The 15,249-nt window shown below is 37.1% G+C and overlaps 1 protein-coding gene across 8 annotated transcripts in view; it reads left to right on the top strand.

Moving 5' to 3' along the window:
• LOC121325763 (receptor-type tyrosine-protein phosphatase epsilon-like) overlaps positions 1-14,357 on the top strand; it is a 53,176-nt gene extending 38,819 nt beyond the window's left edge. For 5 of the 8 annotated variants that reach the window (XM_041268725.1, XM_041268724.1, XM_041268721.1 and 2 more), the window contains 17 exons: positions 1,349-1,405; positions 2,336-2,472; positions 3,054-3,144; positions 4,102-4,178; positions 4,326-4,362; positions 4,464-4,561; positions 5,841-5,960; positions 6,341-6,504; positions 7,189-7,324; positions 8,094-8,243; positions 8,846-8,939; positions 9,082-9,158; positions 10,895-11,029; positions 11,320-11,445; positions 12,097-12,248; positions 13,218-13,353; positions 13,738-14,357. In XM_041268725.1, coding sequence (XP_041124659.1) covers positions 1,349-1,405; positions 2,336-2,472; positions 3,054-3,144; positions 4,102-4,178; positions 4,326-4,362; positions 4,464-4,561; positions 5,841-5,960; positions 6,341-6,504; positions 7,189-7,324; positions 8,094-8,243; positions 8,846-8,939; positions 9,082-9,158; positions 10,895-11,029; positions 11,320-11,445; positions 12,097-12,248; positions 13,218-13,353; positions 13,738-13,812 — 1,862 coding nt within the window. In that variant the 3' untranslated portion in view covers positions 13,813-14,357. Of the gene's footprint in view, positions 1-1,348; positions 1,406-2,335; positions 2,473-3,053; positions 3,145-4,101; positions 4,179-4,325; positions 4,363-4,463; positions 4,562-5,840; positions 5,961-6,340; positions 6,505-7,188; positions 7,325-8,093; positions 8,244-8,845; positions 8,940-9,081; positions 9,159-10,894; positions 11,030-11,319; positions 11,446-12,096; positions 12,249-13,217; positions 13,354-13,737 lie in introns of those variants that run through there. The other 3 variants (XM_041268726.1, XM_041268728.1, XM_041268729.1) reach the window with 2 other exon arrangements.
• Positions 14,358-15,249: the final 892 nt, after the last annotated feature.

Here is a 15,249-nt window from a genome sequence, read left to right as displayed (position 1 = left end):
GCGTGTGTGTGTGTGTGTGTGTGTGTGTGTGTGTGTGCGTGCGTGTGTGTGTGTGTGCGTGTGTGTGTGTGTGTGTGTGTGTGTGTGTGTGTGTGTGTGTGCGTGTGTGTGTGTGTGTGTGTGCGTGCGTGCGTGTGTGTGTGTGTGTGTGTGTGTGTGTGTGTGTGTGTGTGCGTGTGTGTGTGTGTGTGTGCGTGTGTGTGTGTGTGTGTGTGTGTGTGTGCGTGCGTGCGTGCGTGTGTGCGTGTGCGTGCGTGTGTGTGCGTGTGTGTGTGTGTGTGTGTGTGTGTGTGTGGTGTGTGTGTGTGTGTGTGTGTGTGTGTGTGTATATATATAAAAAACAAAAGTACAAAAGGTTAAGGAACCTCTCTTTCCTCATTTATTATGTGGTGTTTGCTGTTTTCTTGTTTAGTGTAGGTTCAGTTTGACAATTCCAATTTGACAGTTTTATTTCTGCTCTTTCATTTAAAATTCTGATAATATGTAGGATAGTACTGTACTCAACATTAAAAGGTTCCCAGCCTACTCCAGCCATGGCTAGAACTGACTCGGCGTACAGAAAAAAAAAATGAATTAATACTTCAAATTAGAAATAGATAATGACAAACAGAACATTTTTAAAACTCTAACAAACTTTTCTTTTGTGCAAATTCATCAGGACAGGGTTAGATATTAGCAGTGATTGATTCATTCTGGCTTTGAAAGTATGTTATAGTATCTTCAGATCTGATAACGGTAACTACAGTGTTACGAGGTACATGTTTTTTGCACATTCAACATTCACGTACCTACTGGATTACGGGGGGATGCTTTGAGATGACCTTTGAGAACCATATAAATAAGCGTGTGTGTGTATCACTGTCCACTGCTTTGACATTACCACCACAGTTGCAAGCAGCAGCAGCAGTAAAGAAGAGCTTGTTCACATTAAGCACGTCCACTGCTTCCATTTGCTTTATCCACAGTCACCAGTTCCAATAATAATATTTGCTGCTGCAGTTAGTCATGAAGGTGGAAATGTCCTCTTTTTCGGGTCCTTATTCCAAAAAAATATGTACTTCCGTCTGTCTTCTACACTCTCGTAACAAGTTCTTAATAATGGTTATAAGCTGTGCAAATATGTCTTCATACCAACATATCGTGGAGCTTCTAGAACTACTCCCACTAATTCACTTGACAACCAGTGCGGCAGGGGCAGCATGGCCTAATTTCGTTCAACCCCCCCAGGCTGTGGAGATACTATATTTGAACACCCCTGTGTGTTACTGTGTTTCTGTTGCTTGATTTGAAGTTGATAAGGGCTCTTTAGTTGCCTGTATTTTTTCCTCTAATTGCTGTTATGTTTTAGACCTCACTAAAGTTCAGGAGGACAATGCTGGAGAGCTGAGCACACCGTGCTCTCAAGGTCAGGTATAAACAATGCTCCTTCTCTGTGCCACCAATACATCTCGGCCTTTGTTCAACACCTTTTGCTGCCTCACACTCACATTCGCCACATTCTAACTGCTGGTCATTGGGAGGCGGTGTTTAGGATCGTGTTCAGTACTAACTGGGCTGGGCTTCTCAGGACCCATTTTACTTGAACCCTGGGCCAGCTTTAGAGGAGAATTACTCACTGGTCACTGGGTTAACATGCACTCCCAGTCTCCTGAAGAGGCAGGTAGGTAGTTCTTATGAAAAGGTCTCTGCAGCTACTCATATCCTCAGGGGCCATAACCTAATACTCTATGCTTGATAACAGCAACAAGCATGAGCATAAAACATACTTTATTCAAGTATTCTTTCTCCAAAGCATCTTTTATAACAACCTTTATTTACTTAAATGCTTTACAGGACTTCAACTGCAATAGCAAATGTTTAAAGAAAGGGGGTTGATGTGCTTTATGGGTTTTCTGTATTAAATTGTATTCAACTCAACAACGGGAACTATTCATTTCAGAAATTCCAGTGTACTTCCATAGGAAGGAATGGTTTGATGCTGAAATTCTTGAAATTGCGAGTCCTACATTTAACAGAATTGTGTGTTTGTTATATTCAAGAAAAAAAAAAAAAGAAAAAAACTGTTGATGAAACCCGTGGTAAGTTTTATAAATCCAGCGCTTGCGGGTTCATGTAAACAGTGCTCCCTTTATAACTCAGTAGCCTGTAGTTAAGAGCCGGTGCTTGTTATTATGGGGCTAATGGGAGCTACTATTACTATTAGACAATTCAATTATATATGTGTGCTAAAATGAGAAATCCTATTAAGTCTCTTTTTAATTTTTTACAGTGTATACTGCATTTGTCATACACTTGTTACCGTCAGTGCTAATAACAGTGTGTTTACATCTCGCAGAACAACAGACTGTCATGCTCCTCACAAGATCACCATCTGCTTCTAAGAAGTACTTCCCTATTCCTGTTGACTGCTTGGAGGAGGAGTGCAGGATACGCTCTGCCGATGACGGAAAACTCTTTCGGGAGGAGTTCAGCGTATGTGTTTTAAAGCGATTGCTTTTCATAATTACCATCTCAGTACACCTGACTTGATGAAATATAAATGACACCTTTTATGAAGCAGAATTTAGTCAAAGAGACAAAACAAGGAAACTGTTACCTGGGATTTCAAAAGACTTCTGCAGTAGATACTCTTTGGTTTTTCAGTTTTCCAGTGAGTTGCACATGCTATCAACTTCCCTCTTTTGAAAGTTTGTTTGGATAAGTAAACTGTATGTAGAGGAACAAGAATAGTGTTCATAGTCCATGGTATAATTTACAACATGGCATGAATCGGGGACTGCCAGTGGATGACCATGGCTTGTCTATGGGCATAAGAGCAAAACATGCAAACATATTGCTGGAAATTATTGATAGGGTTTTTAAAAGGAGATAGGTATAAATAGCCTTAATTTGACAAAAACATCAGAAACTTTGTCTATTCTCTTAACTGTATTGAGGTTAATAGTAATAACCAATAACTGGTGTTTAAATAATCTGCATTTCCTTTGGCTTGACCTGGATTGTTACTGCAAACTGTGGTCTGTGCTGTAGTGACACACTTTATTCCTTTGCAGTCTTTGCCAAATGGGTATTCACAAGGCACATGCGAGGAGGCCAACAGAGAAGACAACAAAGAAAAAAACAGATATCCAAACATCCTTCCATGTGAGTTGTTTCATTAAAAAAAAAAGAAACGATACAGGAAAAGGAAGCTGAGGCACACGCATGTAGTTTAACCACAGATCAACACAAAGCTTAAACCGACACAAATAAAACCTGTTACGTTCTGAATAGCCTGTTTTACAAGCTAGAACACACAACTGTTGTTATATCAGTCAACTCTTTGGTTTACTACGGTGGTATAGGATGCCATTTCTTTCCAGCAAGTTTGTGGTTGCTGTTATTCATACTTGACCTGTTTCAAAGTCGCCATGTTGTACAGTGCTGGTGATCTGCTGGCTGTTGGGGACTGCAGTGGTGTCAGCAGCTGAAGACTCACTGGAGCTCTTCTGACTTCGTTGCACAACAGAAATGTGTTAAGTCACGGCTAAAGCAGAAACAATAAGGCTGTTTTCATGCCTGTGACTTTTTTATTATTATTTTTTAAATCTCGGTGTACACAATAACTTGTTTGAAAATATGGTTTTAGGGAAGTGAACTTTGTAAATCTAAATGTACAAAGGAAGCTTTTTTATGGATAACAGTACCTACCCTGAATTTAAATGTCATTCAGTTTCCAGAAGGAGTAATTATTGTTACTTCTAGTATTTATTGACTTGCATCTAGTTTCACAGATCTGGCATATCACCATAAATCAAGGGCGCTAGTCACAAAGCATTAACTCATGAGTTGTTTATTTTTTTTTATTTATCTTAAAGTCTGTTTTTATGAATGAAATAAAGTAGATATTTATGAAACTGTTTTTTACTGTTGTTAATGAAATCATCAACAAACTGGAACTTGATTTTATTAAAAAAAAAAAAAAACATTCTTTAAATAACTTGAGTTAAAACTTTGGGAATAGAGCCCATAGTCCTGCAATGGCCATTTGTATTTTCCTTAAGAAGCATCACATTAAACATTGGAATACATTACATTATTCCATCTTTTTTATTTTCACAGATGACCATTCCAGGGTGATTCTGATGCAAATTGATGGCAATCCTTGTTCAGACTATATAAATGCCTCTTACATCGATGTAAGTCCCTGATCTGTTGTTCGTTACTTATTTTAAACATATTAGGCTTATATAGTTTAGACTCACTCAATGAAATCAGATTAAGGTACAGCATTTGCCAATTTCTATTGTGATTATTAATATATCTTTTTTTTTTTTATTAACCAGGGATACAAGGAAAAGAACAGATTTATAGCAGCACAAGGTATTTTATTTGATTTATTCTTCCCAAAAAGAAATGTAAGATATTTCTCAATTTCTAATTATATATGTCACCTACCTGTAAAACAACTTTCTGATTTTCAGGTCCAAAGCAAGAAACTGTTGCAGATTTCTGGAGAATGATATGGGAACAGAAATCTGCAACTATTGTTATGTTAACAAATTTAAAAGAAAGAAAAGAGGTATGTATGTGTGTGTGTGTATATATATATATATATATATATATATATATATATATATATATATATATATATATATATATATATATATATATATATGTTATAACATTTTCTAATATATATTTTTTAAGAAAAGCATTTGTCAAACGGCTTGAGTAAGCAAAAATGAATATAGATTAGATTAATATGTCTTATAGGAGACTTCAAAAACCAATGGTACCGTAAAGGTTAATATGGCTCACATAGACTATAACCCCAAATACAAGTGAGCATCTCCTCATAGTAATTTCTCCTTCAGTTTTATGGAATGTAGTTCTCTAGTTCTTGGCTGATCCCCACCACTACTATCTCATTCTATCTTGGTTAGAGCCAAGCCCAGTATTAGTATGAATTAAAAAACAGCCACAGTTCTCTCATGAAATAAAAATCGGTGACTGGCCATAGGGTTGGCTGTATATATTATTGCAATGGCATTGTTCTCTGTATTGCACTGTGTAAGATATTTAAAGTATTATGGATTATTTTCTTGTTGTTACTGCATCTTGTAAATCTTGCATCTTGGGTTGTATTACTGAAAATATACTTTAATATTACATAACTTACGTATACTGTAAATTGGTCCTGTTTGTTCCATTATTTATCACATGGTTATTTAAACAAAGATGATACTTGATCAATTTAAGGACGATTGAACGTGTTAGAATAAGATTACACCGTGTAACAATTTTTTTTTTTTTTTTGTTCCTGGGTAGTAAGTGTTATTTTCTAATTGCTTATGCCTCAAAAGTATAGAATATGTCTATTATTCCCCACCAGGACCAGGACAGTGATATTTCAAAATATCACTATTTCCAATGGGAAAACGGGCAAATTTGTGTCTTTTCGTGTCATTTTTGTATTACTTTAGTATAAATACATGTTAATTTGGATTCATATGTTGTTTTTTTCTGACTTTATGTGAACGAAAAGACACACATTTGCCCGTTTTCCCATTGCAAATAGTGATATTTTGAAATATCACTGTCCTGGTCACAAAAGCAAAGTTTGTGGGGAGTAATAGCCATTTTCTATACTTTTGAGGCATAAACAATTAGGAAATAATACTTACTAACCAGGAACAAAAATTGTGTTACATAGTGCTAGTCAATGTATCAAAAAAAAGTACTGTATTGTTTTAGAAACAAAACAGTTTGACTCCCCCCAAATATCTAATTGGCACGGAGGTCCCGCTGATGAAAGCAAAACACAGATCCATACTGTAATATATGTTCCACTGCTGCAGGATAAATGTGATCAGTACTGGCCTGACCAGGGCTGCTGGATGTATGGGAATGTTCGTGTTGCAGTGGAAGATTTCACAGTCCTCGTGGACTACACCATACGCAAGTTTTGTGTACAGTATGTAAGTAGAGAGCTTACATGAGATGAAGCCAGTCACAGAAACAGAATGACTTCTTTAATGTTGATCTACTGTAGTCAGATCTTGTGTAGTCGTAAGTAAGTAATTATTCAGCATAATAGCTCTCTAACAAGAGTTGCTTAACACCATTGAAATGAAGGCATCATTGAGATAAATACACATACAGCAATACATTGCAATGCTGAGTAAGCTGATGGCATGTTTCCATTCATATGTTTTTCAATAAATGAAAGCAGTTTCTCATGCAATGTTACTGGAAGCATGTTTTGGGAAGTGTTGTGCAGGCTATGCAGGGCTTTGTTGCTGGAGAGTCAAGAGATACTCCTGTGTTGATTTTCATGCTCTTTTTTCATACTCTTCAGCAGACAAGTGAGGGCTCCAAGGCCCCCAGATTGATAACGCAGCTTCACTTTACCAGCTGGCCTGATTTTGGAGTGCCTTTCACACCCATCGGAATGCTCAAGTTTCTGAAGAAAGTAAAGACAGTCAACCCCTCCTTCGCTGGCCCCATTGTGGTGCACTGCAGGTACAGTAACAGTTACCGTCTCCATTATAGCCTGCGCCTTCTCTAAATGGAAGTATTCAATGTAGTTCTTCACTCTTGCAACATTGTTTTGTAATATAATGTGAGTGTAAACAAGATAAGGAAGGGTAAATCTGCACATAGATAATCTACAGCATTAGTGGATTAACAGCTAAACCTTGCATGTTACTCAACAGCACCATCGTCTGTTGCATTCTGATATAGCATCCAGAATTGTCTTTACTGCTTCACCAGCACATATTGAGCTAACAGTACTTGCTATTAACATGGGAATTTTATTTTTTACAAGACTGCGAACATTGGATGGTATGCTTTTAATAGATAACATATGCATACACCAAAAGCAATTCTAATTGTATTGGTTGTTAAAGATGGATTTAATTTAGTTCTTTTTTTAAATCTGTAGTAACAAATTACCCACAGCATATGATGTACATTGGCCAACATTTGCAATTCAAATTACGTTTTGTTTTCTTCTAAATAATACCAAGGTTGTGAATGCAATTAGCCAAAGCAGCATAATTAATATAATAATGTGGTTTTTATGTTATTTGCTTTGTAATAATGGGATATTTTATATAGAGAATGTATAGATAATTCATTGTATATTGATGTAATTATGTTATATCATGCATTCATTTCTTTCCACTCTTCTTCCTCTGCTAGTGCTGGCGTGGGCAGGACAGGGACCTTTATTGTGATTGACGCTATGATTGACATGATGCACGCAGAGCAGAAAGTGGACGTGTTTGCATTAGTGTCAAGAATACGAGAGCAGCGTTCACAACTTGTTCAGACTGACGTAAGTAGATACATCTCATTGAAAACAAACCATAAAATATAGGAATGCATTTATCCTTCACAGCCTTAGCACTATATCCTAGCACTAACCACTGAGCCTCTGCATTCAAATGTACCAGCAAAACAACGTAACAGGAGGAACTTCAGATAGATAACTCCATGAAGCTTAATGCTGGGCACCATAATTATAATGCGGTTGTTGAGAGACGTAGCTAAGAGATTGTGGTGCATGCTGCCAACTATGATATGTGTTCTAAGAGATATATATATATATACACACACACACACACACACACACACACACACACACACACACACACCACTAATTGATTAAACAGCATCACATGACCGTGCGTATATATAGCATATAGCATGGCTTGCATACTAATGAGCAGCTTCACACTGAATAAATCACTACGCACCACTATGTTCTAAATTCTGTGACAAACTGACATTTTTTGTTATTCGTTACAAAACCACTGCCAAAAGTGAGTGGCTTGAGTGACATTCCACCTATTTCCTTTAATATATTTTGGGATGAAACTCCAGATAACTGGTCCAACTTTCTGAGTGAAGACAGCAGTTTCTGATGATATATACCACTTCTGGGGTGGTTAATATCACCACCCCAGGCGTGGTATATATCATGGGAACTGTACGGCCCGTCGTGGTTTATACCTTACATATATCACAAATAGCACCTTGTACAGTACCAGTTGCTTATTGTTTCCCTGTGTTACCCATGTGACCAGATTTTATTTTAACCACAGATGCAGTACTCCTTCATATATCAAGCGCTTCTGGAATACTACCTCTATGGTGACACAGAACTTGATGTCTCCTCCTTGGAGGGACACTTACAAAAGCTGCACAATACCTTAGCTCCGTTTGACAGAGTCGGGCTGGAAGAGGAATTTAAAGTAAGTAGAGTTAGTAGCTCAGCTTGTGCAGCATGTCACATATTTGTAGTATTTCTTACTGTGCGCATGATACTGTAATAAATGCTGCCTTACTCAAGTGTAGTATGCTGCCTTAAACAAAGCACTTTCTTAAAGTAGTATGTTCCTTGTATTCTTACCATTGAACAAGTAAATGTGGTCAAATGCGTAAGTATGTGGACAGCTACTGTTTTTTATACAATTAATATATGATTGTGTCTTATTCAATGTTATAAAAGCATGGTAAAGTTAAGTCAAGCATTGTAAGCATTGGTAGCTTCATAGGAAAAGCATTGTGCAAATGTAAAGGGATAAAGCAATGAACATTTCAGATATACCAAAACCTCAGACACTTTTCATGACTTCCTTTGTTTCTATTAAAAATCCAGTATTAAAATGTGCTCCAGTTTGGTTAACCTTATGTTCGCGCTGCAGTAATTTAATATCTATGGTTTGGTTTCTGATTCTGTATGGAAACAAATGAATGCATCTCTATGCGCTGCCCCTGGAACACACATCTATCTACCTCCATATAGGAAGAAAGGACCAGAGTAAAAATACTTTTAAATTGTTACTGTTTGCAGAAATTAACTAATGTTCGAATAATGAAGGAGAACATGAGGATTGGTAACCTGCCGGCAAATATGAAGAAAAACAGGGTACTTCAGATCATTCCATGTAAGATATAACCGCCTTGCCATGTTATTTATTTATTTATTTATATATTTATTTTTAAAGAAATGCCTTACTTTACTGATACTCATTTACATTTTTATTATATTTTTAAAATGTTAACTATTATTTTTACTTCCGTGCACAGATGACTTCAATAGAGTGATTCTCTCAATGAAAAGGGGCCAGGAAAATACAGATTACATCAATGCATCATTTATAGATGTAAGTGCATTTTTTCTATGCTGAGTTGAAAAGTGTATTATTTGTAATTATTTAGCATATTTACTGCGGTTTAATATATTTTTTCACTTCTAACCCAGTACTGCTGCAGTTACAGCATTAACAGGAACTCACGTGTTAGGATTGCACAGTTAAAAGGATGGAAGGAGTCTGTGTCCCTACAGTTAAAATGACTTCTAGGAACTGTTAACAAACTGAACTGTAAACTGTGGTAGAATGTTGTGATGACATCAAGCCATTCTATTTCTCTATATTTGAACATGACTGGGACACTGCAACTTTAAAGTGAAATCAAAATCTCAAATCTTTCAAATGCCTCAGGCTGAAGATTACATATCTAAAATACAGAATTGTTACACAAATGAAAGAGATGTAGCACATAAGGGCCAGCTACATAAACAATGAGCAGACAAGCAGTGGCGTCATTTTAGGAAGGCAACAGGAAGGTACCATTAAAACTCTTAGCAGATTTGAGTCTTGAATTCTACAGAAAAGTTAACTCTGGAATGTAAGGACACCCTTTGTATAGGTGGTTTGAATTCTTTAATTCTCTGATCTGTTTCCACTTGCCACTGTGCTCTGGTTCCTGTTGCCTATGAGTGAAGCTGTTGTTTAGCAGATGAAGAAAGACAAGTTGCTACTTGTTTGCTAGTTGTTTTCAAGCCTGCACAGTTACTCTATCTACAGCATGTGGAAACAGGCCTGTAACAGGGTTTTGTTACATGTGTGGGTCATCAGTGAATAATACAAAGGTAGACACAGAGCACTGGGTGTTGACACGCCACACAGGCTTGTAGATTTAATTAACACAAGTGCTGCCACTAGGGTACCAGCAATGGCAGCCCTAGTGTCACAGTTCAATAAACAAAACAAAACAAAGCTAAAAATAAAAGTGTGCCACACAAGCCACGCGCTAGTCACACGAAAAGGAACGTCCCGCTCCAGGAACCTACTACTCTACGCAAACCCACTCTATACTGTTTGGCATCAACATCCCATAAACTGACCTACTTCTGGGCTCCCAGCATCCTTACGGTGACTCTGGCCTCTTTAAACGGCCTCGGCTGGGCAATGCCTTCCCAGGCACCATCTTGCAGTGGAAGGGTTTTGTGTAGTTAATCCTGTGGAGCAGATGTTCTTCTCCTTGAAGCCAACAAAGCACCGGTGCAGTCACCTCAAGCTAAGGCGCAGATGCCTTTTGAGCTGCGCGCAGCCTCCCCGGGCACGCCCCCCAGCCAATCGGGACCTCCCGATGAAATCCACGCTGACGAGCCTACCTGATCAATTAGTGCCTTAGCAATGCGTCTCCTGTTGCATGTCCCAGCTGTTTCCATAAAGGCACATATGCACTCAAGAACCATCAACAGGGTCTCCCTGTCACAAGGCCAAACATAATGTGTGTGCAGATTTTATAGTGCATGTGATTCAAGCCCATTCTTTTATTTTTTTATTTTTTTTATTATTATTATGGGTTGGAGAGTAGGTGAAGTGCACAAACTGAGCTAAAGATTAAATTTTTCAAGTCCTGAATGTTTGTTCACATCATTGATAAAATATATTCGACAAAGTGTTTTACAACTTACAGTTTTATGGTTCCTAAGAGTTTATTGGGTTTAAACAACGCAAATGTGCCATTTTCTGTAAACAAGCATTTTGTAACATGAATGAGTATTTCTCTAGAGTATAGCTTATAAATTTTGTTTTTTTGGTTTGTACAGGGCTATCGACAGAAGGATTATTTTATTGCAACCCAGGGCCCTCTGTCACAGACAGTGGATGATTTCTGGCGAATGGTGTGGGAATGGAAGTCTCATTCTATTGTAATGCTCACAGAGCTACAAGAAAGAGAACAGGTGTGTTTATAAAGGGATTAGTTAGTGACCAGTAGTCAAACTCCAGGCTGTCAAAAACACTTACTGCCTTTGTAAACTTTATCTACTGAGTTCTTGACTAAAAAAGAGCTAGTATGGAAACCCTTTTAGCATGCACATTGTCAGCTGTTCATAGTGTGTTGAGTATGAAAGCAAGGGGAAATTAGAAGCACAAAGAAAAAGGATACAATGTGTGGTTTCAGCTAGAAAAAAATGAAACATGTATAACTGAAGAGGTCTTAACTATATAATGTATCCTTCACGTTTTACAGGACAAGTGCTTCCAGTACTGGCCATCAGAGGGCTCTGTAACACATGGAGACTGGACAGTAGAGATAAAGGGGGATGTCCGCTGTGACACTTGCAGTGTGAGAGATTTTATGCTGTCGTTCAGCCCAGTAAGTTCTCTTTTAAAATGTGTCTGTGTGCATGCATTCATTTTTTATTTGTGTTTGTTTGTTTTTTTTGGGTCATTTTCAGTGCTGGAATCCCGAGTTTATTCAGAAAGCAGGTAAACAGACCTCAGCAATGCCCTCTGGTGGAGTATGGTGGATTTGAGTCTGTGATTATTCAGATTTGAATACAATTTTCTATTTGTGCGATAAGTGACCATGCGCATTTTCCTGGTGACAGGGCTATAGTGGAGGTATCCATATGAACACCCATGCATATCTAGTGCTTTACAAATTACTTATTTAGTTTTTCATCTATCTGGAGATCTTTGGGCATTCATCTAGGGATATACTGACTGTCGGTCTTTGCATACATATCACACCAACACAAGTAGTTTATGAAGAGAACAGCTTATACAATAAAATGTGATGGAAATGAAATACAACTTATTGAGATAATCTGGGGATATTATGAAATATGTCGTTATTTAGTTGTAGTATACTGCAATATACTAAAGTGAAAACACAGTAAACAGCTAAATGAACACAGTAAGAGGTAGCCTGGATACATGTGTGTTTTGTTCGGTTTACAAATACTTGCATGGGATGTGGAGACAATTGATGCTTACGATCTGACGTGACGTGTTTTCTCTCCAGGAGAAACAGACGAGGCTGGTCCGCCAGTTCCACTTCCACGGCTGGCCTGAAATAGGGATCCCGGCTGACGGGAAAGGGATGATCGACATCATAGCAGCTGTGCAGAAACAGCAGCAGCAGTCTGGGAACCACCCCATCATAGTGCACTGCAGGTAACACCACAGCCACCCCATCATAGTGCACTGCAGGTAACACCACAGCCACCCAATCATAGTGCACTACAGGTAACACCACAGCCACCCAATCATAGTGCACTACAGGTAACACCACAGCAACCCCATCATAGTGCACTACAGGTAACACCACAGCCACCCAATCATAGTGCACTACAGGTAACACCACAGCCACCCAATCATAGTGAAATTGAAACAATAACTCTGCAGCATTTTACTTATTTTCTACAGACAGAAGTACAAAAACCCTGAGCTGCAGTTACTTCTCATACCTGCAGTATCTCAGAGGGTTGTAGCAGGGTCAAGTGTCTTTAAATAGTCATTTTCAAATGTAGGATGAATTAATAAACGTTTGTTAACCTGCTTGTGCTGGCATTGCTCAAATTCTAACAGAACCAAAGTGAATTGAAGCAAATAAGCAGCGAGTGTTATTTCTCATTATGTTAAAGCTGCTGGTATATTTTTTGTATTTTTATTTGCAAAGTTGCACTAGGTTAAGTGTTTTTTGTTTTTTTAATGAAAGGGGTACCTCTGGGATTGATTTGGAAGATGCTGTGATCCAGAATAAATTAGAGACAAATAGTTCAGCATTTTCCTTAATCTGATAAAATCAGCTAACAGCAGGAACAGCAGTTACCCAGGCTTATTTTTAAGTCACATTTAAGGCTTTCTAATGTCTGCTGGGATCAAACCTATTCACATCTACCATCCTTTAGGGTCTCCTACTTTGCTATGTGACTCATCCTCACGCAAGACAAGAATTGGAGAATACTTTGCTAGTACTGTATGCAAGTGCCAGAATATAAACTCTGATAGAAATATTTTATTTGTACTGGCTTGGCTTGTGTTGTATTTTGTTTAAGTTGCTTTGCCAATCAACATTGTATATTGTTGTGCTGAAACATTGTCATCTTTCAATGCCAAAGAAGTTATGTGTGTTTGTTACAGCGCCGGAGCTGGAAGGACGGGCACATTTGTTGCACTCAGTAACATCCTTGAGCGAGTGAAGGCTGAAGGTCTTTTAGACGTGTTTCAAACTGTGAAAAGTTTACGCATGCAGAGACCTCATATGGTGCAAACACTGGTATGTATGACTGAGTACTACTACTACTACTACTACCAATAAATAATAATAATAATAATAATAATAATAATAATAATAATAATAATAATAATAATAATAATAATTAAGATGAAAATGGGATTGGAAGGGTTGATCCCTCATATCTGACTTCTAGTGTGTAGAAAACACAAATGGAAAAAGATCAGGCTTAATTTAAATGCTTAAATCTGGCCAGCGTAAATGGCAAGCACCCATTTCTTCTTTTTCTTCTTCCTTTTTTAAAAAATGTTGATTAAGCCTCCCTTTCAGGATACACACAGTGCATTAGAATACAACTTGGAGTTTTAGATTATTGATACTTGTATTCAAGACAGAATCCACTAATGGTGAATATTTCTTTTGCAGGAACAGTACGACTTTTGCTATAGAGTGGTACAAGACTTTGTCGACATTTTCTCAGATTATGCCAACTTTAAATGAGTAACTCTGCCTTAACCATATTATTTTTAAGTGCCGATTGGCCAGGGTGTTGTTTTTTTTTTTTTTTTATATATAACTGTATTAAATGATCATATATTTTGCTATGCACTTGTCCTTAATGTAACAAAAAATGCATAAAAAAGTGCTATGCACTTGTCCTTAATGTAACAAAAAAAATGCATAAAAGCTGTATCATATTTTCTTATACCTTTTGTTTTCTGTGCAAACGCCAAATAGAATAGCTAATGTAAATGATACATGATGTAAATTTGTTATTTCCGGTCATGATATCTGACAGTATTACATGTGTATGAAATTGGGTATTCAGCTATGACCAAAAGTGTTGCAATCAAGAGAATTTTAGGATTAAGACATAATTTAAAAAATAAAATGGTATGATTTGACATGATTTAGTAGTAGTGTAATCAAAGAAACTACAAAATTATATTAGAAAAGTCCACCAGAAGCCAGAATAGCCAGAATTTTGAAATGTCACATTTTTCAATTTGTTAGTTTTTCGTTAAGTATATGGGAAACTATAAAGCGGTATGTAATTCAATATGTTAATATAGCATTATTCAGCAGGTTTCATTCGACTTTATGAAGCAAAATGAGTTAATTCTATAGGTTGATGCAAAACTTTTGGCCAGGGCTGTAGCAGTAGTAGTTGCTATTACATTATTTTGTATAATACAGTGTTTGTTTTAAATGTATGCTACTTTTCATTTGCACACTACTGTGTTCTGCCAACTGAGATATAAGGTCAATTTTTAGGAAGTTAAAATATTGCTCATACATTTTAAGCACTTCTATGTAATATTTATATTAGTTTATGTAATTTTGTTTGCCCCCTCCCCCCATACATTAAAACAGCATTTAATATGTATATATAAATTGTCAGTTACACTTGGAAATTCTTAGAGGGATGTATACTGTTGCAGAATATTTAACTGGAAAATGTATTTATTTATGGAACAGAATGGTATCACAGTGTATTTATGGGGCTGTGAGCTCTGGTGTTTCAAACAAAAGATCACAAATGTCAACATTTACCCTAGGCTAGTATTGTACTTGATTATCCCTTGATAATCCCCCCCCCCCCAATGCAGCCACAGTCTTCAGTAACCCTACCATAAACCTAATACTCTAGCCTTCAAGTATCTAGTTATGCAATGCACGTATTCCGTTTTAAAGCATCAGCTTAACCCAATGCTGAAAAACAGTGTTGCTATATTATTATACAAAAAGTTTTTTTAAAGGCTGTTTTTACAGTGAGGCCCATCAAGTTAACTGTTATATTCCACATATCCAGGGCTGTTCATTTGTATAAATGGGTACTTAAAAGTAAATCTGAAACATAATTAGGAAGTATAGAATATTTGGTACTGTACTGTATTCTACCCATTTTTGAAAGATATGAAGGCTGAAGCACAGTAT

Source organism: Polyodon spathula, chromosome 13 (assembly GCF_017654505.1).
Source record: "Polyodon spathula isolate WHYD16114869_AA chromosome 13, ASM1765450v1, whole genome shotgun sequence".
In the NCBI taxonomy this organism is placed as follows: domain Eukaryota; kingdom Metazoa; phylum Chordata; class Actinopteri; order Acipenseriformes; family Polyodontidae; genus Polyodon; species Polyodon spathula.
The sequence above is the reverse complement of the archived record's forward strand: the minus strand, read 5'-3'. Positions and strand labels throughout refer to the sequence as shown.